The sequence below is a fragment of the Amphiprion ocellaris genome, chromosome 14 (assembly GCF_022539595.1).
Source record: "Amphiprion ocellaris isolate individual 3 ecotype Okinawa chromosome 14, ASM2253959v1, whole genome shotgun sequence".
In the NCBI taxonomy this organism is placed as follows: domain Eukaryota; kingdom Metazoa; phylum Chordata; class Actinopteri; family Pomacentridae; genus Amphiprion; species Amphiprion ocellaris.
In genome coordinates, this window is record NC_072779.1 from 24879983 (window position 1) to 24906919 (window position 26937).

The following is a 26937-nucleotide window of genomic DNA, read 5'->3' on the forward strand; positions in this document are numbered from 1 at the left end:
TGCAAATTGCAGACGGACCCTGTTCACTCCATAGACACCAATGTTATTCCTGTAGCTTGAAAGACAGCTACTTTTGATAAAACTGGGCTTGTAGCACATTGTCTGCCTTGCAACGATGGGAAAGAGGCACCGTTTATGTTTTGACAACCTGTATCTAACGAGTTATTGATGCTGGAAGTCCGAATCTGTGAATATCTTTCCAACTTTACTGAACTTGGGGCCACTACCACCTAAGGAGTGATATATTTAATTTTGAAAAAAGCATTTAGCCATACTTAAAGCTTTAAGTGCTTTATTAACACGGAACTAAATATTTTGTATTGTTTTATTATCACAGGTTCTGTCTGAAAAGAGGTGGCATCATTTTAAACAGTGAAATCAAACTACTAAAATGTAATGACCAACCAGTGAGTAATACTGGATTCTGCAAAAACATAAACAACTTTTTTAAAATCTAAATCTTAACACAGTTAATGTATTAACTTATTTTTGTGTGTATGCATGTATTTATTGATTTATTTAGTACTGTTAACATATCAGAGTTCTGAGTGAATTTTTCTTAAGATAGGCAAAGGCCATTTATTGACTACATATAGGCTATTAAATGTTTATTAAAAACTAAAAAGCATTTAAAAAAACAACTTAGGCATTTATTGAGTCACTAAAATACTGTAGAGTACAGACCACATCAGCATGATTATAAGCATCCTCTGGTAAATGAACAACCAGATACTGATGTCTCTCACCATATGGACTTCAGGAGATGACTGGGGGATGATAAACTGTGACCTACTGGTTGGGTTCTCTCTGTTCTCATGTTTCTTACATGTTTGTCCCTGACAGCCGGGTCCTAATGTTTTTTGAGCAACACACCATACTATGACATTTTTACAATGAGGGTTCTACTATGAAACCAGTTTGACATGTTCAGGTGTTCTTTGTGTGAAAACTCAGAGATTTCAGGTATCAGAAGGTGGTTTTCAACTTTCTTTGTTAACTTTCTGCTTCAACTTTAAATTAAATTTCCTTCACTAACCCAGCCCTCTGGACTTCCAGTAAGCTGTGTTCCTATTGGCTGTCCAGGTGGCTGATTGGTGTTATTAGGAACACCTGAGCAGCTCAGTGTCTTCCTGCTTTATTTAGCTGCAGACAAACATTTCCTCTGCTTCTCTTCACCACTGAACTGGGTTTGGCTCCATTGCTTTAGTTTGTTCTTCAGGCATTGGCTTGCAGCTTCCAGCAGTAAAATCGTCTTTAATGTGTTTCTTGGTGTGTTTTAGGGCTTTGTACTGGATAGTTGTCTTGGTAAATGAGGTTCTTTAGCCACAGTTAGCACATGGTGCTAATGTGTGCAGTGATTAGTGGATTTGGTGCAGCTGAGTTGTGTCTTTATCTTGGCTGTAGTGAGTCTTCAGAGGTTTTTGGTCAGACACATTGTGTTCTTGTTTGAGAACCAACGTTGGTTGTCCAGAAGGTAAGAGTTCCTGTCCTGATTCTCTGTTCTCAGAGGTTCTCTGGTAGGCTGCAGGAGACTTTAGCGTTTGGGTTGTGCTAGTTTCGTTTTTGTATGGTTTCATTTGGACGACTATCTTGAGGCCCCTCCATGTGGTTTAGTGAGGTTTTCTGGAACAGTTCTACAAAGCAACCTGCAGCAGAAGAGACTTTGAGAGTTTTTAGGAAGTTCTGGAGACCAGACTTTAGAGCAGCAGAAACATTTGTCAGCAGTTTGAGCAGGAGAAGGTGAGCTTCAGAGTAGAAATGAGATGGAAACCTTCTTGACCCGTGTGGTGAGGTCCTGTACCAAGAGTTTGAGCAGGTTGTGAAGAGTCTGTAGTTCTTTGGTCTGAAAGCACAAGAAGAGTCGACTCATTAAAGGAGAAAACAGGAGATATTGTTGGTTCTTCTGTCGCTCTGCAGTTTCCTTAGACTGAATATCAAGTTTATATTTTAAATGATTTACCATGTGAGTCCAAGAAGACTTCAATAAACTCCCTCCATCCCCTGGACACAACATATTTTATTACCATGTTAAATCTTTTTTTTTTTTTTTTTTAAATGTTTTTGAATTTTAATCATAGTTTTAGCGTAGTTTTTTTTCCTCTTCGCTTGTTTAGTTTTGTCCTCTGTGTAAAAGGTGCTAAACAAATAAAGTTGAATTGATAAACTGAATAATTGACTAACTCATGATTGTGACAACAAAAGTATTTTCATTGTGATTTAAGGGTTTGTTTCATTTTTAAGGTTGGGGTTAAAATCTTGACAGAAAAAGAAGATTAAAGAAATAAACTACATAACAAAAAGCAATTAAAGGGAAAAAAATTTAATACAATAAAACTTTTTAAAAGGTTTATGATTAAAAAGTATTTTTTGAATGTTTAATTATTGAAAATATTTTATCTGTAATTTTCAATATTTGTATTTGAAAAATTTTGTTTAATTTCATAATTACATGTATCTTGTTTAATTATCTAATTCAATATTTTGTCTGTTTAATAGAATTTAATTGTATTTAATGTTTAACTATGTTAAACAGACAAAATATTGAATTAGATAATTAAAGATACATTAATACATTCACATACAAATATTAAAAATTACAGATAAAATATTTTTGATAATTAAACATTCAAAAAATACAATTAAACAAGAAGAATATTAAACATTTTAAAAAATGCAAAACATTTAATTAGATAATTAAACCTTTAAAAAGACAAAACATTTAATCAAAAAATTAAATGTTTAATTAGAAAATTACATCTTAAAGACAGTAAAACTTCAAATAGGAATTAAACAGAAAATACAATGAAGCATTTAAAAAGAAAATTAAACATTAAAAGGTGGTAAAACATTTAAAAAGAAAAACCTTCAAGATTTAATCGAAAAATGAAATATTGGGAAAGAAAAAAAAACATTCAAACAAGACGATAAAACATTTGAAAAAACATTAAAAAGACAAAACATCTGGAAATCAAATCGGACATTAGAAAAGAATAAAAGGTGAGAAAAGAGCAAAACTAAACATTTAAGAAGAATCAAACCAAAGACAAAACATTTGAAAAGACACCAGTTAAACTTTAGAAGATCAAATTAAACAGAAGAGACAATAAAACGATCAAAAAGAGCAAAAACAGATGAAGGTCTTAAAGCATTTTCTAGTCTGAAATGAAAACATCAAGTTGTTTCTTCAAATGTTTCTTCTTTCTATGTTCTTGGTTTGATTGTAGACAGATTTACTAAGAACTCATTTCAGAAAACTGCTTTCCAGATAAAGTCTGCTAGTAGTTGAAGGCATTTATCAAACTGTTACCTTCTGATCTCCACAAACTTTACTGTTCAGTGAAGTGAATCCAAGTTTGTTCAGGATTTCTAAAAAACCCACAGGTGAAGGTCTGAGAAGAACTCAGATTGATGGTCTAAATGTGAAATCAAGACTCATGGTCACAAGTTTTAAGGCTTCTGTTAACCAGAAAGTTCAAACTAACAGAGAAGTACTCAAGAACTTTTAAGATTTCAGTCTTCAGACTGTCTAAAGGTTCGAACTAACAGAGAAGTACTGAGAATCTTTTAAAATTTCAGCCCTCAGACTGTCTGAAGATTCAAACTAACGGAGAACTACTCAAGAACTTTCAGGTTTTCAGTCCTCAGACTGTCGAAAGGTTCAAACTAACAGAGAACTACTCAGGAACTTAGAAGATATCAGTCCTTGGACTGTCTGAAAGTTCAATCTAACAGAGAACTACTGTGGGACTTAGAAAATTTCAGCCCTCAGACTGTCTGAAAGCTCAGGTCCTGAGGACTCGGAGGGTCTCGAGGCTTTGGAAAGTCTTGGAACTGAGGGTTCCACCCTCCAGCACAAAGGCTGAAGTCCAACCTCCTGAGAAAAACGGTCGAGTCGAGACTCGAGTTAAAAAAAAACTCGAAAACGACAAAAAATAGATGATAAATGCGCAAAAAAAAGAAGAATTAGCATCTGAGCGAATAGCTCAGGGGATAAGAAGAGGACTACCAAGTGGAAGGTCGCAGGTTCAAGACCCACCACTGGCCTTTTTCTTTGTTTGTCTTTGTCAGGATTTTGAGAAAATTTAAGAAGTGTCTGGTCTTGAACCGGCGACCTGCAGCTCCATAGGCAAATCCTTAACTCACTGAGCTACAGATCAGATGAAAAGAAATAATTTCGTCGTCCCTTTGGCATTGTAGTTTCTGAAGTGACCACATGGGCAGAGCCAAGGCGGAGTCTGGGTGGAGTCAGGGCGGAGAGTAGGCGGGGAGGCGGGTGGCGGCCTCCCCCCTCTACTCCCCCACCTCCCACCACCACCCACCACACCTTCCCCCGCCCGACGAGTTCTTCGAGTCTCCACGAGTTCTTCGAGTCTCGATGGGTTTTCCCCAAGTTTCTTGAGTTTCCACGAGGTTGGAGGCAGAACAAGTTGTCATGAAGAGGTGTTGAAGTCGGCCAGGATGGACTGACTTTTTACAGCGACTAGAAGGACGATGACTAGAAGAGCAGGTCTTTAACCACCATCCATAAAATCCATGGAGTCGCTCCAGAGAAATGAAGGGAGGTCAACTTTTATCAACCTCCATCCACATGTTCAACTTGATATCTTTACTTTGACATTTTTAGCACCACAAACCTTTAGTATCACACTTTATTATCCTTTATTAGGACTTTAATGGAATCCACCAGCAGATTCAGTTTTTGTTGAGAAACTTTATTCTTGTCGTCGTGGGACTGCAGTATTTAAAACTGTTCCTTCTATTTGACCTCATGTTTATTAGTTCTAGTGGAGAAAGTTATTTTAAATGTCGATTAGTCTCTTAAAAACCAAATAATAAATTGGATTAGTCAAGAGCTTTAAATTTCTTACATTGTCATATTTTAAATATGACAAAAAATATAAAGTGTCTTGAGACAATTTGACCTGTAATTGGCGTTATATAAATAAAATTGAATTAAAATTGTATGTATCTTGTAATGTTGGAGTAATTCAGCCATATATGTTGGAAAACACATTTTCTTTGTCCATTAATCTGTTGATTGTTTTCTCCAGTAATTCATTTCTTGTTTTGGTTTATAAAATGTCAAACCCAAATATATTCAGTTTACTGTCATAAAAACCAAAAAGATTTACATTCATGATGCAGGAATCAGGCAGTTTTTCACTTTTTATCTTAGTTTAGTCAGAAAGATAGTTGATAATGTGTGAATTGTTGCAGCTTTTGAGCCGTAGAAGGTTTTAATCTTTGGGGCCGAGTGTCAAAAAACATTTAGAAACCAACATCAACAAAGCAGTCAACAAAGGGAAATCCAACTTTTGCATGACAATGTCTAATTAAAGGACATTAATTTCCAATGTAAATGTGTGATATTCATCCTCTGGAGCTTTCTCTTCACATCGTCTTCCACCTGGACTGGTTTGGTCGGAAGCATGTGCAACAAACATTTGAAAAACTGCACTTTAACATCAATGAATGACACTGAAGTTTAATCTCTACATAAATGAGACTGAGTCTGGATGTGCTGCTCTGTCATTAACTCCTAAGTTTAGGGAAAGTTCAAACAAAAGAGGACAGTTCAGATAAGACTTGAGAATGAGCTTATTTTGAACAAACATCTCAGACTTTCTGAGCTTCAGCACCTACAAGATATTTTAACAACAAGCAACTCAAGAGATCCAGAAGTTGGAGAGAGTTAGCTTTAGCTGAGCCAAAGAACATGTGGGATGCTAACCTAGCAAACATTTCAGACTTTTCTCTGTGAAATTCTGAGAAATAATTTCCTATTTAATGACAGAGCTACACATCTTAACTCAGTCTCATTAAAACAGACTCTAATTCAGTGTCATCCATCCATATTAAAGTGCAGTTACCCAAAATGTTTGTTGCATGAGCTCCAACAAAACCTGTCCAGGTAGAAGGCCACTTTGACAAACAGGAAGTGGAAGATTCCAAGCAGATTTATAGAAGGGGGAACCGGACTGTACTAAGTGTGGTCGAGTATAAAGGGGTGTTTTGTGGGTTTTTAAGGCTGATAATGATTATTAGTGTGACATTTGGAGTAGATATTCATTTGAATATTCATTTGCAGTAAATGAAAGTATTTAAAATCTTGGAGTTAAACTTACAAGAACACAAACTTTAACAGAAAACGTTGTTGATACGTTTTTGTTTTGTTTACAGATGTTAAGTTAAAGGAGTTTTATTCGTTAGGTATAACCAATCAAATCACTCCAGAAGACAAAGCGACCACAGGTAGATAAAGGTTCAGAGCCAAAGTAGCACCATTTATAAATGTATTTATTACCGTAAATCAGTAAAAAATAAAATACTGATAATCAGTAAATCAGTCAGCCCACAGTTACTACAATTCTACAATGTATGTCTCTTTCCTTTGACTTGTTATTTGTACAATATACGATGTATATGATGGCATTTTTTCATACCAAAGGCTATACTATGATGTTTTCTAAGAGACATACGATGCTACTCTGCTTGTTCTGGCTCTGGGCTGCTGCACTCCTCCTCTGTTGTTTTCTAGATTGTACTCAGCTGCATGCCTTCGTCCACCTGGCCTCCGTTGACTCGTCCCGCCTGCCGTCTCTGGAGCTGAAGCTGGATTGGAACAGACCAAAGTACAGTCCAATCACGATGCCAGCTGCCTCTCAAAAGGCTCCTTCATCTGTCAGGTGGCAGCACTTCTTCTGAGGGGAAGCTGAGCTGGCCCGGCAGAACTTTGGAGATGTGTTCCAGTGGTTGGTGGATGTGTGGGGAGATAGAGAGGGACCTTTGAATTGTTCAGAAAGGAAAACAGGGAACCCATTGGTAGTTTTAGTTTAGGGTGCTACTGCGGTGTGTTTTTGGGTTTTAAGAGGTGAACAGGAAGAGTTTTTTTTCGTATTGATTATCTTTTACTTTGTTCCTGGTTGGAATGCCCATCAATGTCAACATGAAGTTCACTTTTAGTTCTGTTTATTTATTTTTATTTTACTAACACCCATTTGTTTTTAAACCCCCTCACATGTTGTGTTGTTGTAAACTTCCTCTTTCAAATAAATACTCATCTAACCCTCTGGAAACCAGCGTTTGGACTGTTTTTGTGTTGCTCCTCACCTACTGACAGCTGTGGACTAAAGGCTATACTGTGACGTTTTTAGAGCGACATGCTATACTATGATGTTTGTTGGGCGACACACTATAGTATAGGCTTTTTTAATTGACATATTACTGTGACTTTTTTTTGTTTTAGTTTTTTTTTTTTTAGCAACATATAAGAATTCGAACAGTTTTAAAAGTTACTATACCTTTACTTGTGCAATGAAATTATTATTCTATGGCATTTTTTTGATGACATATTATACTGTTTTCTTGAATTACATACTATTTTGACAATATACTGCACCATGACATTTTTTGAACCACATATCATACATGACAATTTTAGGCAACATCCTATCATTTTGCGCTTTTTGAACCACATAATAATCTATGTTTTGTTTTTTTTTTCTTGCCAACATGCTGTACTATGAACTACAGGCCATACTATGTTATTCTTGAGTAAAGCATACTATACTTTGACATTTTCTGAACTACATCCTATACTATGGCGTTATACACAGAGTGCTTTGGTTACATGTTGATTTATAATCTAGATTTTTTTCTGTTTTGTTTTTTGACGGGATTACCACAGACCTGACCGTGAACACCGTTGACACCCACCTGAGGGAGATGCTACCTAAGATCTCAAGGCTGCTTGGTCGTGGTCTTTCTGGCACGTACTCTTCCAAGATGAGCCGGGAAGTTTAACACTGATGGAATGACACCAGGTCTAAGCCGACAAACTTCCAATTCCTCCTCAACCCATAGTCTCTGGGAAACCTACATGGAGTAAGAAAAGTAGACAGACAAGTAATTAAGTCTGTACACAACATATTAAAAAGAAATCATGCTAATAAATTAAGTACAAAGAACCGAATTCGCCAATATACTGGAGAGCAGAGCTATTTAATTTGATAAGTATAACCTTGTTTAGTAACATTTCAATTATTTGAGAGCAGTCCTAAAGAATTGCCTGTAATCCCAATCATAAAATGGGTTTGGAGGAAGAACATAGATGGTAATCTGGATATACATGAGTTAGGCTTTATAACTACTATTGGTAGTATTGGTGGTAGTAATAGCAATGTGACTATTAACTACTGCTGCTGATACTGGCACTGCTACTACAACTTGTAATACTATTACAAATGCTGATACTACTTCTACGACTCTAACAGCTGTTTATACTACTACTGCTGCTTGTATTTTTAGTACTACTACTACTGCTTGTACAACTATACTACAGCTACTATTAATCGTCTGGTATTTGGTTGTCAAGCTGCTAGCTCGCCTTAGCGTTTTGCTAGTGGCTAACTAGTTAGCTCTCATAGACTGGAAGCTCTCAACAAGATTTCATAATGAAAAAAGAGCCAAAAACTATTCTTACCTATGAAAAGTCATTCCAAGTTCCCTTGTCTCAATCGTACGACGTAGTGTGTAATTGTATGCAGCACAGTGAGCCGGCATACTTGTTGTTTCCGTTTTCACGCCGTCTACATCAACGGAATGCACTGAAACTTTGCCCCCACTAGCTTAGCCTCGCTGTAGCACGCAGCTCAAAGGGGCGTGTCCTATCTACTCATTCATATCTATGACAACAACGATGGCTGCACATAAGGAAGCCTGACGTTGATTAGCTGCGTAAATACCATTATATACAGTCTATGGTAAATACGTATGTGAATAGCATCATTGGCTGCAGCAGCCAGTCACCGGTCACTCACTGACTCACATTGAAAAATAGCACAGAATGAATTGTTACATGTTTATTTTATTTACAATTTAGGTTGGATTTTTTTTTTTTTTTTGTGCGCAGCAGATTTTCTGTGCGCGGAGACCGTGTCAGCAGTGCGCAATTGCGCACGCGCGCAGCTTAGAGGGAACAGTGCCTGTGTATTAATTTTGGACATGGCAATGTTTTACTGTTTTTTGGGGTGGGTTTTTTGTCATTTCTTTTTTGTCATTTTTAGCCAGAAGAACCCCATTGGTCAAATAAAAATGTATCAAAAATCTAAATACGGCAAAGATATGAATAATTTGGGACTCAGTTTGCATAGATGTTTTTATGATTTAAAATTGAAATATTAGGAATAAAGACTGATGTTTAACAATATAAACACTGCCTTTATTAACAAAATAATTCACCATACATACAGATTGCATCATGTTAAAAAGCAGTATCAGTTTGCAGTTGTAGTTTTGTTGAATGAACAAAAGAATGGAACATCAGCTTGACCACAGTGGATGTTTCTCCTGATTAGTAACGACACTAGAGAGCACTGACAGATGGGTACTTCGGAATGAAAGGCAGGAATGTTCAACTAGATCAACTTGTTATTGTCTGTCTTACTTTTAAAATTGGAAAAAGGCAATAGTATGACATCAATCAATAGCTTGTAGAAAGCCGGACACCTACAGTACTTATTTTAACACGAGTCAGCAAAGGCAATAATACAACAATACAGTGCAGATACAGTATAGATGTCTCCATTGGAATGTACTAAAACGTTGGCACAATCCCGTATTTTAGCCCTTGAAGTTAGTCAGAGGTGGAACACTGGACACAACAGCAAATGAGGGGAGATGGTGAAGCTGTTGAGGCAAGTGCTCAAGTTAAGAACACTTATTTAACACCAACGTGACAAGGTTCAACAACACGAGTGAAGCACACCAAACAGGGAATAGTCTAAAATGTCAGTGCAATGTTTTCATTTGTGTAGTGATGGCTCTCAGGTGACCAAAACACCTTCAGTTCTTCACATAAGATACGACACTGAACAAAACTACTCTTCTGGTTGAATTCACAAAGACCTTTAAAAAAAAAAAAATTATATAAATGCTCTTGTTCCGTCTTCAGTCACTTATGGTGTTAGTCACCTCTACCACAAAGGTTGCAGTGTCAGTGTCACTTTGTGCGTCACTGAAGTGAAAGAATTTGCCTCTAAGACAGTAATTCCTTAGTGTTCCCTACCTCACTTGTAAATTCTCTCCTTTTCTGTCATCAGCTGGGCTTAAGTTGTCCATATTTGCTAGCATGACGAAGATTGGAGTCCTAATAGGAGTTTAAATGCAACATATTTCAGAGGTTATGTCCTTGAACTAAAATGTCTTGTTTTCTCAAATGAAGCAGTTCAGTCACTGACTAGTGGACTCACTGCACTAACAGGGCTTCAGGATCCCAGGTGAGACAATCTGAGGGGAAGGGGGTATCAGCTGGACTCCATCAGCAAGTGACGTTCATATACAGCGACATGAATCAAAGCAACGGTGCTTTATGTTACCCACTGAATGCAAAGCTTGGATGATGAGGACTCATGTAAATTGCATTGGTTTGAAGTATCAAGTTTGAGACTGTCTTCCAGGTACAGCATGTTCACATTTGGCTCAATGTAAAGCAGCTGAAGATGCTCTGTGCTATACTAAGGGTACAATCTAGTCTCTGACTTCCTGAGCTTTTGTCTTGAGAAAAATGGAAATGATATGGAGCACCACCACAGGTGTGTTTTTGCTAAACTACTTATTTCTGGGTTTGCGTGACTGAAGCTAATCATGCTGTTTATTTTGGAGTCAAAAAAATCTATCTCTAGTACACAGCCACAGGGGTTACCAGATAATTCTGTGACCCCTGTGGGTTCGATAGATGATTCATGAGTAAGGAAATGTATTTTTTTTTCCTTCTGTTTGCTTTGCATGTCTCTCCCTGATCTTTTAATTTAGCTAATGGTGACTTCCTGTATACAGAAAAGTCTATTTCTGATCCCTCTGCCAGCACTCCCAGGAACACCTGTGAACGTTGGGAACATTTCTGCTATTCAAGGATCTGGTGTATTTTTGTTATCTGCTGTTAATTTTGGATATAGATATGAAAAATGCCACAGTCCTTGCTCCTCTTATAATTAGAATTTAAAGAAATCTTATCTGTCCTGTAAATTGAGTCTGTAATGAACATGAGCATGAAGGTTCTTATGCCAAAAATAACCACGGACAAAGACTACTACTGTTGTACCTTTTTAGGTCCACAAACACAGATCTAGCCACACAAAAGTTGTTTGATCTTTACATTCTCAAAGACATGGTCTGGTAATAAATAAATAATGAAACAATGGCACTGAATGTTGACGACATAAAATAGCAGGGCAAAAAAAGAGGAGTGTTTGTAACAGCGTGGATTCAGAATGATAAATAGCATTTTAAGTGTGGATCCTGTTCACAGTCCTACAAATCCAGTTAGCTTCAACAAAATCAAAAATCCTTCATAATACAAAAGTTATGTGAGACTCACTACTCAACATTTCACTGCTTTATCCCCTGATACTCATAAATAAATGTCCACATTCACGGCACGTTTGACATCATCTTCACACATCATACCCTTGTTCTGTAAACATAATCCTCAGTGAAATTTAAATTCAAGACTGAAACAACCAAGTTGACACAGATGATTCTCCTTCTCTATAGCAGAGGGTCGATGGTCATGTGGATCTGGTCTCTGTTGCGTCTGCTGCCGTTGGAGCTCAGGTACAGCTCCTCCTTACGGCAGAGGAAGTGTTGGGCCAGGATCTTGCGGAAGGTGTTCCTGAAGTCCTGGATGCGGTAAGCGTAGATGATGGGGTTGACCGCAGAGTTGGCATGAGACAGAATGATGGCCACGTACATGACGACGTCCGGCTTCTTCAGCTCCTCGTAAAACAGTGTGAGGCAGTTGAGGATGTGGACGGGCAGCCAGCACACAGCGAACAGTCCCACGATGATGGAGAGGGACTTGGCAGCCCGGATCTCCTTCTGCAGCAGCCCGTGGTGATGGCTGTCCCCATTGCCCACACACTTCAGCTCGATCTGCCTCAGCTGTTTCCTGGCCACGGTGAAGATCTTCACATAAATGCCCAGCATGATGAGCAGCGGCAGCAGCACGCACACAAAGAAATTGAAGTAGACCATGTAGTGCATGTCTACCACGCTCTCAAAGAAGCACTGGAGCTTGCAGCTCTGCAGTAAGTCTCCTCTGCCCTGCGAGTTCGTAGTGTTGTCTGCATCAGAGCTGCCGTTCCCACACCTCGCGTACTTCAAGTTCCATCCGAAGAAGGGGATGAGGCCGATAACAAAGGAGAGGATCCACAAAATAGCAATGATCTCTCTGGCAGTTTTTCCCGTCATCAACTCCTTGTACCTGGAGAAAACACAGCAGAGGTTACTGTCTGAATCAAATGTATTGGACAAATACTACACTTCTCTACCTCCTGTTTGTGTTTAGTGGTTTTAAGAAGACTTAAATTGTCAATCCTGAGATGGATTTAAGGAAAATTTCTCACTACATCTTGTAAAATCACTTCTGCACTGGAGAAGCACCCAAAGATACTTGATCTTTTTTACTTCCAACACAGTGAACTGATGCTGACTTGTTTTTTTCCGTTTGCTACTTGTGGCCTTTCTGACACATCATGTTAGCTTTAAGTGCCAGGTACCAAGCTGGACTAACAATAAGAATAAGTTTTAAGTGTTGTAGGAAACGTGGACTTCAAAATCTACTTTTATGTTGTTCACAAGACAAAAGAGCAAACACAATGCAAGGCTGAACGCAGAGCATCTTCATCTCCTTCCACGCGACTCTTGGATATCCGACCAAACCAACAAACCAAGAAAAAGTTCAAGCACATCAGAACAAAAATGGATAGAGATCATCTTGACAGTCAGACAACCTTGCTTTGCTAACAATTGATTTTGACAACGTTTGGTTGCCTTTTTGTTTCCAGCAGCAGCGGATAAAGTGAAAGTAGCAGTACCACACTAAAAGATAGTCAACAAGTACAACTGCTGGTTGCTGCCAATAAAAATTAATGAAAAATACAGAGGTATAATTAGGTATATGTACTTAAAAATAGTCAAAGTCTCATTTAGCATTAGAATAGCTTCTGTTGTGGTCTGACAGTGGATTATTATTATTACGGATACATTTTAATTTGGAAGTGCTGATTGAAATGGAGATAATTATAACTTTATACATCAATCAGCCACAACAGTAAAATTGTAGACAGATAAAGTGAATAACATTGATAATCTTGTAAAAATACAATGTCCTGCTTGGAAACTTTAGGTCTTGGAATAAATGTGGATGGTAATTTGAGAAGTACCATCCACTTAAATGTTTTTGCAGACCAAGCTCACACCCCAGAGGAACTGTTCAACAGAAGGTATATGGAAGACTCTGATATCAACTGGAAGAAGGTTCTTTGGTCTGATGAGACCAAAATTGACCTTTTTGGCAAACTGACATAGATGTTATGTTTGGTGGACACCAAACACTGCACATCATCACTCATACACCATCTTCACTCTAAAGCATGGTGGTGGCAGCATCATAATGTAGGGATGCTTGTCAACAGAAGGCCCTGGAAGCTTGTAAAGATAGAGGGGGAACTATGAATGCAGGACAGTATAGAGAAATCCTGAAAGACAGACTGAGGCAGTTTACAAGAGAACTGCGTCTGGAGAAGATTTATTTTCAAGTGAGACAGTGACCAGAAGCAAACAGCCAAAGCTACACAGAATGATTTAAAGACACAAGGTGAATGTTCTAGAGAGGTTGAGTCAGAGCCCAGATCTCAGTCCCACTGAGAATTTGTAGCTGGATTGATCACTAATGATCCCTGTGTAACCTGACAGAGCTTGAGAAGTTTGGCAAAGTAGAATGTGGTAACACATCAGTGTCCAGATGTGCAAGAGTAACTGAGACTATCCACACAGGCTCAATGCTGTAATAGCAGCCAAAAGGGAATCTATTAAACTGACTTTAAGGGGGTGAAGACTTTTGCAATCACTTATTTTACAATTTCTGTTTCTGGCATTATTTTTGTAAAATATTTGCTTAAACTTTGAGATGGAATTATTGTCACAAAAGCTCAGTGAAACTGACAAAAATTCATCATTGAAAAGCAATAAAAGACTTCCATTCTGAATGCTTTTTGTAGACACTTTATCTGGACTTGTATCCTCTCATCATGACATATGGACTTGCAGTAATACTCTATGCCCTGTGGAAAATTCTGGCCCGATTGAATTCAAACAGTATACCAGCTGTAGATCAGAGACGATAAAAATGTAATATGTATAATATCCAAAGGGAGTCACATCACATGTGCTTGTCAGGTCCACTTTCCATAGAACAACAATGGAACTACAACACAACCAAACATGCTGCTAATGTTCACTGTGACCACATTACCAGCTTCAAAATAAAAGCCTGTCACATCCTGCTACACTTCATACAGCAAATAAAGTGCTACAGGTGCTACACATGTGTGGGTTTATTCTAGATCCTGTACGTGGGAGTTTCAGAGCACCAAAAGAGCACGAAGACTTGAAAGAGAAAGAAGTCAATGAAACAACACTGACAGACTTTATTTTGCTCTCAGCTTCGTTTGGTTTTGTAGTCTTGTGTTGAAACTATTATAGTGACTCCATCTAATGTTTTCACAGTTGATAACATGGAGATAGTTGATAAATGGTCCACTGATGCATTGCCTGACTGAGAGATGATATTAAATCCTGCAGAGCAGGTGCACAGAGGCTGCGTATCGAGATGCAGGACTGAGTCACTGGTGTCCTCCTCACTGCGCCCATCATGTGAACGACGCTTGAAGCAAAATTCGCCGTTTCCTTAAAGTGATTCAGATGCGCGACCGCATGGTAATGAATCATACACATGCTGACAGGCGCACACACATGGAGGCCGGTCTGAGCTGGAGGTGTCACAAATAATCCATCTGACCTCTATGCTGCACACAACATGATCACACTATGTCAGAAGTTAAAATGAGACTTTGCAGTAACACTTTGCAGTGCTGGAAAAAGTATTGACTTCTATCAGTGCAGTAGAGTGTAGGAACCCAGAGGTCTGCATCCAAAATCCTCCTTAAGCAAAGTACAAATACAGCTACTACCATCAAAAGAGACTTAAAGTACCTAAAATGTAAGTACTCAATGTGTATAATGGATCATTTTATAATCATACTGTATTTATTATTTTAGTGGATTATAGTTATTGATTCATAAATGTGTGCCTCTAATGTTGCAGCTGGAGCTAATTTTCATAGCATTGTATACTACTGCATGGTAATAGATAAATTATATCTTCTACTAATATTTGAAATCTGCAAAATAGTAACTAAGGCTTTTAAATGAATTTTCTATTGAAACAGTGGAGTAGAAGAAGAAAGTAGCATAACATGAAAACACTTAAGGAAAGTATATAAACATGGTACTTAAGTACAGAACTCGAGTAAATGTACTTGTTTATATTCAGCCACTGACACTTTTAATAATGGTTGAAGGTCATTCATAAACCAGAAGTACAATGATGGAATAACAGTTAATAAGCAGTAATCAATACACATTTTTAAAATGAATAAACCCTATGTGTTATTCAGAGGCCATTTGGCAAGTTATTGTTGATAAATCAAATTTTGTAAATGACAAAAAAAAATGGTTTCTGTGTTTCTAGTGAAAAGACAAATTACTGTATATAACTCATAAAATTAGGGTTGAACAATTTGGGGAAAACATCTGTACAATTGCAACTGACAGTTTCATTTGAAAACTCATTTTTGAAATTAAGCTTCACTGTGAAACAGATTTAAAACATGTGATGAGCAATACCACATTAGATTCCATGGAGACCCTGACTGTCACATAGGGAGGAAGGTATATAATTACAAACCCACTGACACGACAGTTCAAACAGTGAGTCAGACACCATGTATAGTGTGCATCCTAAAATGCAGCCTTTGTGATTTGCTAATTGTAGTGTTTCATATCGTGACTTCAGTTTAAATCTGCAGTTCTGTGCAAAAATACTTTACAAAGTGACCAGCTACCATCACTCCTGTGTTCTAATGCTACACTGTGTGAGCTCATCGTGTTGAAAGGCTAATTGATGATTAGAAAACTCTTGTGCAATTATGTTAACACATGAATAAAAGCAGCAGTTGTCATGGAAAACATGAAATTGCCTGGGTGACCCCAAACTTTTGAACGGTAGTGTAACAATAGCAGGGGCTCTCTTCACAGCCAATGTGGACTAAAGGATTAACTGCAGTCACCAACAATGTGTTTTTAATGTACATTCAAGATTAAAAGTGTGAACATAAGAGAAAATTTAAAAAGTGCCACATATACTTTTACCCTTATGAACAGTTAGCACAACAAGAAGTCAAAGTGACGTGTTGATCTATTGAGAGCACAGTTCCTCCTCCTCTTGAACAGTGACCACAACTCAGCATCGGCCTGACCAGCTCTGCATCATCTCTATGTTTCACTTCAATGTGCTCACATACAGTCACACTCTCACATCCTTCAACAAATGGTTGATGTCCAGAACAACCGCATGATAGCAGGGCAGAGTAGACGGGTGGTCCAGGGTGTCCACGGACACCTCCGACTAAAATGGTCACCAAACACAACCAATAATGGGACTGCTGACACAGATGTTTTTTGTTGAATTAAGCTGGAGTTTTATAAAAAAGCAGAAAAAGCAGATTAAAGGAGCCCTCCTTGTGGACTTCTACATGTCCATACACACAAGCAGATGATGAAAAACAGCCTCTTTGGCCTGCAGCAATTTCCCACACAGATAAAACGACAGGAGATACCAGTGTACGTGGTACCCCGCTGTGAGTGATGGTCTCAGCCTGAGCGTCACTAGAGAAACTGTTCAATTCTGTCACTGTGAGGAAGAAATAAAGATCACGGACTATCAGTGAGCCACAAATAGCTACTGAGTGAGATGAACTGAGGAAATGGAAATGTTGTTTCAGAAACAAAGCATGATCTGTAAATAGAGCTTCTTATATTGTACTCAGGGGTCCTCTGAGGCAAACATGAGCCGTCTCCCAGACCAAGAGAAGATCATCATCTTCTTAGCACAAAATGCCCCGTTTTTGCTGTGAACTCTGCACTGCAGCTCAGCATGTCCAGCGCACTGCAGAGAGATCTCTTCAGGGCCAGTGCAAACACGAGGGGAGCAAAACCTGTTATTTTTTTGATTTTGTTATAGGGACAGCGGAAGCGAGAAAGGGGACAACATGCAGCAAAGGCCAAAAAAATAATAATAAATACAATCATGACAAAAAGGAGCATCTTTGTGGCACTTTCATCTAAAAAAAACAAAACTCAAAGACACACTATAAAGACATGTGAGGCTGGTTGATTTGCCAAAAAAGGGGCCCAATATAGAACCTTCAATGTGTATGTCGCCTTTTACTGCTACACATGATTTAAGCTGAGCTAATTTGAAATCATATACACTAGTGTTCAAAAGTTTGGGGTCATCCAGACAATTTCATGCTTTCCATGAAAACTCACACTTTTATTCATGTGCTAACATAATTGCACAAGAGTTTTCTAATCATCAATTAGCCTTTCAGCACCATTAGCTAACACAATGTAGCATTAGAACACAGGAGTGATGGTTGCTGGAAATGTTCCTCTGTACCTCTATGTAGATATTCCATTAAAAATCAGCTGTTTCCAGCTAGAATAGTCATTTACCACATTATCAATGCCTAGATTGACTGTATTTATGATTAATTTAATGTTATCTTCATTGAAAAAAATGCTTTTCTTTCAAAAATAAGGTCATTTCTGAGTGACCCCAAACTTTTGAACGTTAGTGTATATACTGGCAGGTAGTTTAATCCTACAGCAAACATCAGTCTTATTTAGCTTTAGAAATAATGTATTGTCTCACCTCATAAAGGACCATTTGATGTTTCAGTTTATCACAAACATTTAAAATTGGGAGATACATAAATGCAGCATTTATTTAAATGTGCTTTAGTCCATCACTGTCTTGATACTGTGTTATAACAAGATCTATGCTACGGTCACACTGCTGAGTTAAAACAAACAGGTAAACATGTCTGGATGTTGATGGAAGACAAGCAGTGACATTTGTGTATAAAAGTAGCTCTTTTTAATTTTTAAAACTTGCGTCATTTCATCCCATTCAAACACAAATTCAAACTAGGCTTGAAAAATTTGGGGAAAATATCTAACTGCAAACTTAATAACAGATATTGCAATTTGTGCTGTGTTTTATGTAATGGCTTTTTTCAAAATATTAATTGCTCTCTATTCTAATGCACAGATGAGACTGAAAAGATAAATTGCTTCAAACATGCATTTGGTAATTTTTTAAAATGGCACAGGAGATGGAACAGTTATCACAACAGCTGTGACTGAGTTTATTAATAAAAGTAATGGTAATATAGAATAAAATAGTTGCAATGAGACAATGGGGACATGTACCTGTAAACAATCTCTGCCATTGAAGCAGGTCAGTCATTCCTGACTCAGGAGCAGCATTTAAGTATTGCACATTCTGCAATCATTTTAGTAAAGTAATTAAAAATGAACTCAGTCATGCTACATAATGTATGTCCCAAATTGCAGCCTTTGATATTTGCTAATTGCACTGTTTCAAACTGCAGTTTTGATTTGAAGTTGATTATTCAGCTATTGAGCCAAAGTCCAAACCAGTGACGTCGACATTTGATGCTACCTACATTTGACATTTAAACCAGCCACGTCATGGTGGGATTAACGGCTGCACACTGAACTACAGTCACAGATACCAGGCTGAGTCACCAAAGAGTCCCAGCACCTCACTATTGTAGTTGTTACCACTGGTGGTTGTGTGCCATCTTGCTGCTGTGGTGGATTTTTTGGGGCCTTTGTACAGGGAGGTGGCCTGTGTAGGCCCAGCTGTGGCTGGTTTGAGAGCCTCTCCAGAATCCCAGCTGCCAGTCATCTCAGCTGATGAGTCTGGAGCTGAAGACCTGCACTCCAGTTTTTCTTTAGTTAGGTTGAGAACTTTGTTAGCCTTTGATTGGTTTTATTTGGTTCTGTTTTCCTGTGTTTGATCACTTTTGTGTTAATTTTGTCACTGAGCAATAAATTCCTTTACCTAACCAATGACATCTGGTTGTTTTTGTGACACCCAGCTGATCCTAGCAGTTGGGTCGTAACAGTAGGACAGACATCAAAAATGATGAACTTAGCCTTTTGTTGTTCTATATGGAATCTGTAGGTGGTGTTTTAAATACCTGGTGTTTTAATTAGGTGAGTGTAGATGATGCGTCATTAAGGATAGAAGAGTTCATCAGATATTAGGGAAAATGCCAGCTGTAGAACCGAATCACTCCTTTAATGGGTGTTCAGTCTGTGGCTAAACCAGCAAATCGATGGTATCGTATGAAATCCATCTGTGTTGGTTCTGGGCTCCTTGTTAATTTTTCATGAAGATTAAACAATCAAATAAGCCTCTAGAAGCTGTATAGATGATGATGGTGATGAGGCTTCAACCTGCAGCTCTTCAGTCTGACTTTGATGAGGGGGTTTAAGTCGATGCCATCAAAGTTGTGTTTCATGTGGACAGAATTTGCAAGTAAAATGAAATTTATGTTTCCGTAGCGACTCAGCTTCCTTATTATTAACCCAGTCTGAGTGCAGCAAAACCAGGCTGTGTTCTAATAATTCTAACAGTCAGTCATTCATCAGAGGTATGCAGCCTGGCCTCGGTCCTGCGGCCCCCTGCAGGGAGGCGAGCCGGCAGCCCCCGAGGGCCATGAATAATACAGCGCTCTGCCCAAAGAGGGAAGAGAGCTTCAGAGCCCACGATGACCTGCACGCCTCCTCCTCCACACCCTCCCCCCCATCCCTGTCCGTCCTTCACTCCCTCTATCTGTTAATCACAAAGTACAGCAGGGTTCATCTCCTGCACATGGCTCACCCTCTGTTTCTCTGCGCAGAGGGAACAAGCACCCGGCTGAATGGATTAGCTCTGGCATGACGACAGCATGGTGGCATCTATCTTTGTTCCACTTTCTTCCCCTGCTCCGCTCTCCATAGATCCCTTCTCTCCTCTGTCACTGTGCTTCCGACCCAGAGCCGCTGAGCGATGCCAGGCCACACACGCTCTGAACACTCACAACATCCGCTTCAAAACGTCCGGCCGTGTCCGCAGCCCTGCTACAAACACAGTCCAACAGGTGGCCGATCACACCGACAGCAGCAGACTCTCAACCTTCACCCAGCTCATATCTGTGTATGCAAACAGAGCTGCACGGCATTTGCATTGTGAATTGTTCTTACAGTGGCTGTAAAACGTGGCGAGGTTGAGTGGAGGACAATGAATTGAAGATTGAATTTGTAAAAGCTTTAATGCTCCAGTTAAGATGTGACAGGGAGAGAATCATTATGACAGAAGAGGGAGAGGTTTCCTTAGATGTGATCACTGTATGGACATTGTATGAGAACGCTGAGCAAACTACCCCAGCAGTGAATAATCACCACCTCGCTGACTCATAACTAAAGTGATCCTCCCACCAAAATCTATTTTATCTGTGTATGAATGTAAAGTAAACCCTGTATGTTGGGGTTTCTACAAACAGAAAGTATCACCGATATGAACCACGCGAAACTATCACATCTTAACGTCTCTTATGCACTGAGTGAAAATGAAACAAATGTATATGGTCTGACTATTAAAGAAATAGTCCAGCATTTTGGGAATTCTGGCATTTTATATGACAATACTCTCATATCTGTAAGCGAAAGGTGCAGCATGTAATTTTAATGTAAAAGATATGGATGGATTTTCCACAGTTTGAATCACTAACAGACACAAAATCATACAGATTATTTTAAAAAATGAACATCAATATACACTACCAGTCAAAAATTTGGACACACCTTCTCATTTAATGGCTTTTCTTTGTTTTCATGACTATTTACATTGTAGATTCTCACTGAAGACATAAACTATGAATGAACATAGATGGAATTATGTAGTAAACAAAAAAGTGTGAAATGAGTCAAAACATGTTTTATATTTTAGATTCTTCAAAATAGCAACCCTTTGCATTGATTACTGCTTTACACACTCTTGACGTTGTCTCCATAAGCTTGGCCAAGAATGTGCAAAGCTGTCCTCAAAGCAAAGGGTGGTTATTTTGAGGAATCTAAAATATAAAATATATTTGGAGTTAATTGACAATTGTTTGTTTGCTACACAAGTCCATACATCTTGCTTCATAGTTTGTATGTCTCCAGTGAGAATCTACAATGTAGAAAATGGTAAAAATAAAGAAAAACCATTAAATGAGAAAGTGTGTCCAAACTTTTGACTGGTAGTGTATGTGTGGTAAAAGTTCAGTCAGGCGGCTCACTGAGTTGCGCTCGAAGTGGCAAATACAACTTCAACTCTCACCACATCTGACTTTGGATGCACAAACATCATCATCTGTGAGTGAGTCTCCGTCTGATGTATAAAAATGTGTGCGCATTCTCAGTTTGCTGGTACGATGACACAGAACATTGCTTTTTGTAGATTTTTTTAATGAAGTGTTACTATTTTATACATTTTAATCCCATTTATTGATCTTACAGATTTTACAGATTTGCCCTCTGGATCATACAGCAGGGTCCAAAGTAGGTGACATGTATGTAAATATTAAGAATCTTCCTCTAGAATCACAGCTGTCACCTTTAAGTGTGTAAGTAAAGGTCGTATTTTTGTAATCATTAAACTAACAACATTGAGCTTGTTAATTAGTTAACTTCAAAGGCAGATTTTGCTGCCTTTGTCCAGAGCCAGGCGAGATGTTTTCCTCTGCTTCCACTTTTTATGCTAACTGTCTCCTGGTTGCACTTTAAACATGCAGACATCAGCGTGGAAAGAAGCTTTTCATCTCAAGGTCAATTCAAGTCCTCCAAGTCCTCAAATACCATCAACCAGAGCAGCATGTGCATCTGCTGTCTGTGTACCGAAAGCAAGTGAATGGAAGTGTTGTCAGTCTAATCCAGAATGTCTGAGTCCTTTTGTTGATTAAACCCCACAAATCTTTGTGCATCAGAGTTATAGATTTAGATTTTTTTTCCCATGTAATAATCCTTTCCTGCCTTAAAATGACTTCTATGTAATTCTGCACTCTTGCATCATTCAGAATGTACAGATCTGTGAAGTCCCTGCTTCTTCCAGCCCTCCCTGCTCACTGTAGCTTAAGCACACCAGCTCACTGTAGCTCAAACACTGTAAAGACTTCTCTGTGCTCCATGAAATGGTAGGTTTTATTATCGTAATAATAATTTAGCTGGAATCAAACCAGAAACGGATTCTGAAGAAGAATGATGATTCAAAAAGGTTCACACTGAAAGTAGACACGATTGGTTGCTTAGATTTGTTGCTTACGAAACCCTGGAAGTCTGAATCTGAGTTATTTATGTTAACTGTCATCAGTATGCTGCAGTTTTAAAGAGGAAATACTCAACAACGGTGCATCTATCATATAAAACACACCATGTAAACATGCTAAGAAGGTTAAAAAAAAAAGATTTTTACTGTAAGGAGTCTTTAAATATCTGTAAAATAAATGACAAATTTTGATATTTTGTCCTGTAGCTGAGCCACAAAACATCGACTCATCCTAAATCACCCAACACTGACATGCAGAACTCTGCTGTAAACCAAACTGGGGAACCTGCACACACTTCTAACTTCTCAGTGATTCTACAGCAGACTGTGCTTCATTGTTCTCTCGTCCTCAAAGCTGATCTAAACTCATTTCAGAACTCACTGACTCACTACATTTGTTGTTGTGGGTAAAACATGCCTCACTCAAAGTCTGAGAATGATGCATCCCTCCCAGGGTGTGCAGCATTTTTCCATCTAAGCCCAGTTTTCCCATTGTTTCTAGTGAGGAATGGATCAGTTGTTTGAGGTTTGAGGCCTTGCCTGGTTCTTCAGCCCTAATTTAACTTTTGATACTTTTTATTACTACATTTGTGAAAACAGCAGCATTCAGATCAAGCGTGACGCTACTCCACACAATTTCAGTCCTGCATGAAGGCAAAAGCTGCCCTTTAAAAACACGACTTAAGTGTCAGTCTGTTTCAAGCAGCAGCCTGAGGTGAGATGCTGCTGTTTGTCTGCTCACAGCGAGGCAGGGCTGCTGCTGCTGTGGGTGGGACGATAATCTGAGGCTCTACGACGTGTTCAAGTTTACCTGAAAGCTCCACCAGGACGGAAGGACAAAACAGCCTGAGGCTCTTTTTCTGAGAAATGCTAACAGGGAAGCCGGAGCTTGAGGAGAGCGTTGAGTGGGTGTTTTGGGGCGTCTCATGGGGCTTTAAACATCTGGTCCTGGCCTTTCACTTCCACTAAAACCATCTGCAAAAACACTTTAATGTAAGACAGAATCGTGGCCCCAAAATCTGGTGTAACTCACATCACAAGGCTGTGGGTATGAAACTGGAGCTCAGGGTACACACTGATCTTATTATCACATGGATGTGTTGTGAGGGTGGGAGGCGGCTCTCTGTAATGTATAAAATGTCACGTTGAGGACGTTTTACAGAGAACGTTATGAGCATGTTGCTGGTTTAAAGGCAGTTAAAGGCTGTGTTTACAGCTGGACCTCAAATAACTGATACATTTCTCACTAAGACAAATGGGAAAACTGGGCTTAGATGGAAAAATGCTGAACGTTGCAGACACACAGGGAGGGATGCATCATTCTCAGACTTTGAGTGAGGCATGTTTTACCCACAACAGCAAATGTAGTGAGTCAGTGAGTTCTGTAATGTATAAAATGTCATGTTGAGAACGTTTTACAGAGAACGTTATGAGCATGAGGCTGGTTTAAAGGCAGTTAAAGTCTGTGTTTTCTGTGTAAAGAGGTAAAACGTGGAGGTTTGGTTTCCATCTGTAGGTCAAAAATAGAAGCACAAATGGGGATTTTACAAGCCACTTGGTTGGTAGTGAACAACTTTCATCCCAGGTTAGTGTCAAACTGTCCTTTCTTGCCAGTGTTTGAGCGTAATGGAAATGACAGCACATCTCAGCACAGCAGCCCCACAGCCTCAAAACCACATTGAGCGCCCACAACGTTCACTCCAGTGAGAGCTGCTTTAAAAAAAACAAAACACACACACACACAACGCGCTGACGACTCTCTAACGCAGCCAAAAACAACACCACCTGCAGACAGACAATTCCCATCAGATAATAAAGCTCGAATTCTTCAGTTCAAGGAAGTATCAAGCAGCACCTCACTGCAGCTCATCTGCCAGTTTGTGCTTCCTCAGAGGTTCAGAAGCTGCTCGGTGCAGCTCAGAGGCCTTTGGCATCAGCGTCACTGGAGGAGACACTCTGTGGCAGGCATTGATCCAGCAACTTCATGTGATGTGTCAAATCAAACATTTGCAGAATAGACCTTTGCACTTTAACTTGAAATGTACACGGCCTGCTGATAATCAAAGTCAACTAAAGAAAAGGGATTATTTGAATACTTGTGATGTGGATGTTGAACTATTAAAATCATCCTCAAATGTATAAAGGTGACATTTAGATTATTGATCCAGCTTCAAAAAACAACCACTTCAGAGCATTTGTTCTAAAACCGCAACAATTAGTCGATTTATCAATTAGTTGTTGTCAATTAAGTCAACTGCAAACTATTTTAATTCTAGATCCAGCAATCTGAGCAATTCTCTTATTTTAAAAAACATATTTTCTGGTTTCTTTCCTCCTCTGTGATGGTAAAGTGAATAACAAGACATTAGTCATCTTGGGTTTTAAAAACACTGATGGACATTTTTCAACATTTTCATTTAGAACAAACAACTAATCAATTAACTGAGAAAAATAACCGACAATGTAAATACTCATTAATTGTAGCCTTCTGTTTCTAACACCAGATTTAGGTAAAGTGAAAGAGGTCTTCTTTGATTATCATTTAAGTCTAGATGTCAACCAAGAAGTTTTACATGAGGCAATAAGCTCTGCAGGAAACAGATTCATAAAAGCACCGAGCTGTTGCCTCTTCTTTTGCATAGAAGAAACACTTTGAGTTGTCATTTACAAAAGACACGATTAAAGAAAATCTGTATTTGTCTGCTTATTAATTTCACTTTGTATGGACATGTGACCAAACAGCCAGAGGAGATTCAACTCCAGCTGGAATCCTGATGACAGATGAGGCCCTGACGACTAATTCATGCTGATTGCATTAATCAGAACTCATGAGATAAAGTTAGGTGACTGTTCACGTGTGAGGTTTTACTGCCTGCGCCCCTACTTTCACATCTACACCACTGACTCAGACAAATGGGGATTCCACTGAGGGGAAACCACTGTTAATTATATTTTCCAGATTACGATCACATCAGAAAACATGAGCACTCACCTCAGAGGAATTTTGACGGCCAGATATCTGTCAATCGCAATAGCAAGAAGACTAAAGATGGAGCTCTGAGTGAGTACCAAGACAAAACAGGCGAGGAAGAGGCATCCATAAAAGTCCAGATGTATGCCGATGCTGATGGTTATGGCGAAGGGGATGGCGAGGCAACCGACCAGGATATCAGCCACAGCCAGAGACACCAGAAAGTAGTTGGTGGCGTTCTTCAGAGTGGTGTTGATCGCTACAGCCCAGCACACCAGGATGTTGCCGGATATGGAGAGAACAGCAATTACTACTTCAATCACGATGTAGAACGTATTCATCTCAGCAAAGTGTGTTCAAAAGGACCAAAAGCTGCAGGCTGTTCACAGAGAAGACGGTCACCCACAACGCTGTTCCTAGTCCCAGAGGAGTAAAGAAGTCTTTCTGCTGTAATCCAGGAATATTCCACAAGTGTGAGCTGCACAATCAGCCATCTGAGGAGCACAAAAACCGGCATGTCAACACCTCTGCACTGTAAAGTTGTCAAAGCTGTAATAGCTGCTAATTAATGTACTATTCATCTTCGTGCTTGCAACAGATAGAAAGTCACTGAACATTTTTCCTCTCACCTTAATGAACCTGAACATCGTCTCTGGATGTGTTTCACATCGACAGCGGCCGATCTGTGGAGCGTTAAAGCTGCATCTGTAGGTCCGTATCGCAGACACAGAGTCGCACAACTGCCCCCTGCAACAGCAGTTTTGAAGTGGAGGCAGAAACGCAAGAAGAAAAAAGAAGGGAACACAATTTGACAGAGGCCACGCCCCACGCAGACACACTCACTCACATGCACATGCAGCTGAAAGTACAGTAATGAGCGTGGAATCCAAAGTGAGAGTCACCGCTCCGCTGTGCGTAATTACGCACCAATTGAAAGGCTTTCAGCGACTTCACCGTCCACGTGCTCTCCATTTAATGTAAACGCTGTCCTGTGTGCACACACACGCAATCGCATTACACGGACACGCAGCAGCATCTGGTTTGAATCAGGAAAAAATCGTGGACTCAGGTGAGGCAAGAACAACCAAAAAACTCGGTTTGCGCGCGTCTTTGCGGCATACTGTTCAGGTTCCGCTTCTAGAGTGACGCAAATCCATGTGATGAAGACAGAGCAGAAAGTCCTGTTTAAGGAAATCAGCTTTTTTTTAAAAAAAAGGAGGGGGTAAAGTTTTTCTGAAAACTGAAGACGTTTAGAATTATTATTGGGTGTTTATTAAACTCTCCACATGATCTTTTTTTGTAGTTACCAAATAGAATCTCAGAAATTTGTCCTGAGATTCAAATCTGTGATTGATTAATTTGGAATTGATTTAAATCATTTTAATTGCCTCTGAGTTTACCTCGTGAGAAACTGCTGCTACAGAACTGTGTTAAAGTAAAAAAGGTGTGCTGTAAAAGCACACAAACCCGTTTCCACTCAGTGTTCCCACGTACCCAGAATGTTTTACGGTCCTGGCACCGAGCTTTAATGGGCGCAGTGGAAAAGCAGTTTAACCTCCACTGGAGCAACACGGGACTATATTTAAAACACCGTCACACAATAGCTTCACTAAAAAATACGCTC

The 26937-nt window shown here is 39.1% G+C and overlaps 1 protein-coding gene across 1 annotated transcript; it reads right to left on the reverse strand.

Annotated features, from left to right (window-relative positions):
* Window positions 1-1214: 1214 nt before the first annotated feature.
* Window positions 1215-26703, reverse strand: adora2b (adenosine A2b receptor). Its single transcript, XM_023280160.3, has 5 exons — window positions 25943-26703; window positions 25335-25807; window positions 7717-12262; window positions 6488-6784; window positions 1215-1843 (listed from the first exon to the last, which is right to left on the reverse strand). Exons 2-3 carry the CDS (start codon window positions 25652-25654, stop codon window positions 11548-11550), a joined length of 1035 nt encoding a protein of 344 aa, XP_023135928.1. The 5' UTR covers window positions 25655-25807; window positions 25943-26703; the 3' UTR covers window positions 1215-1843; window positions 6488-6784; window positions 7717-11547.
* Between the last annotated feature and the right edge of the window lie 234 nt (window positions 26704-26937).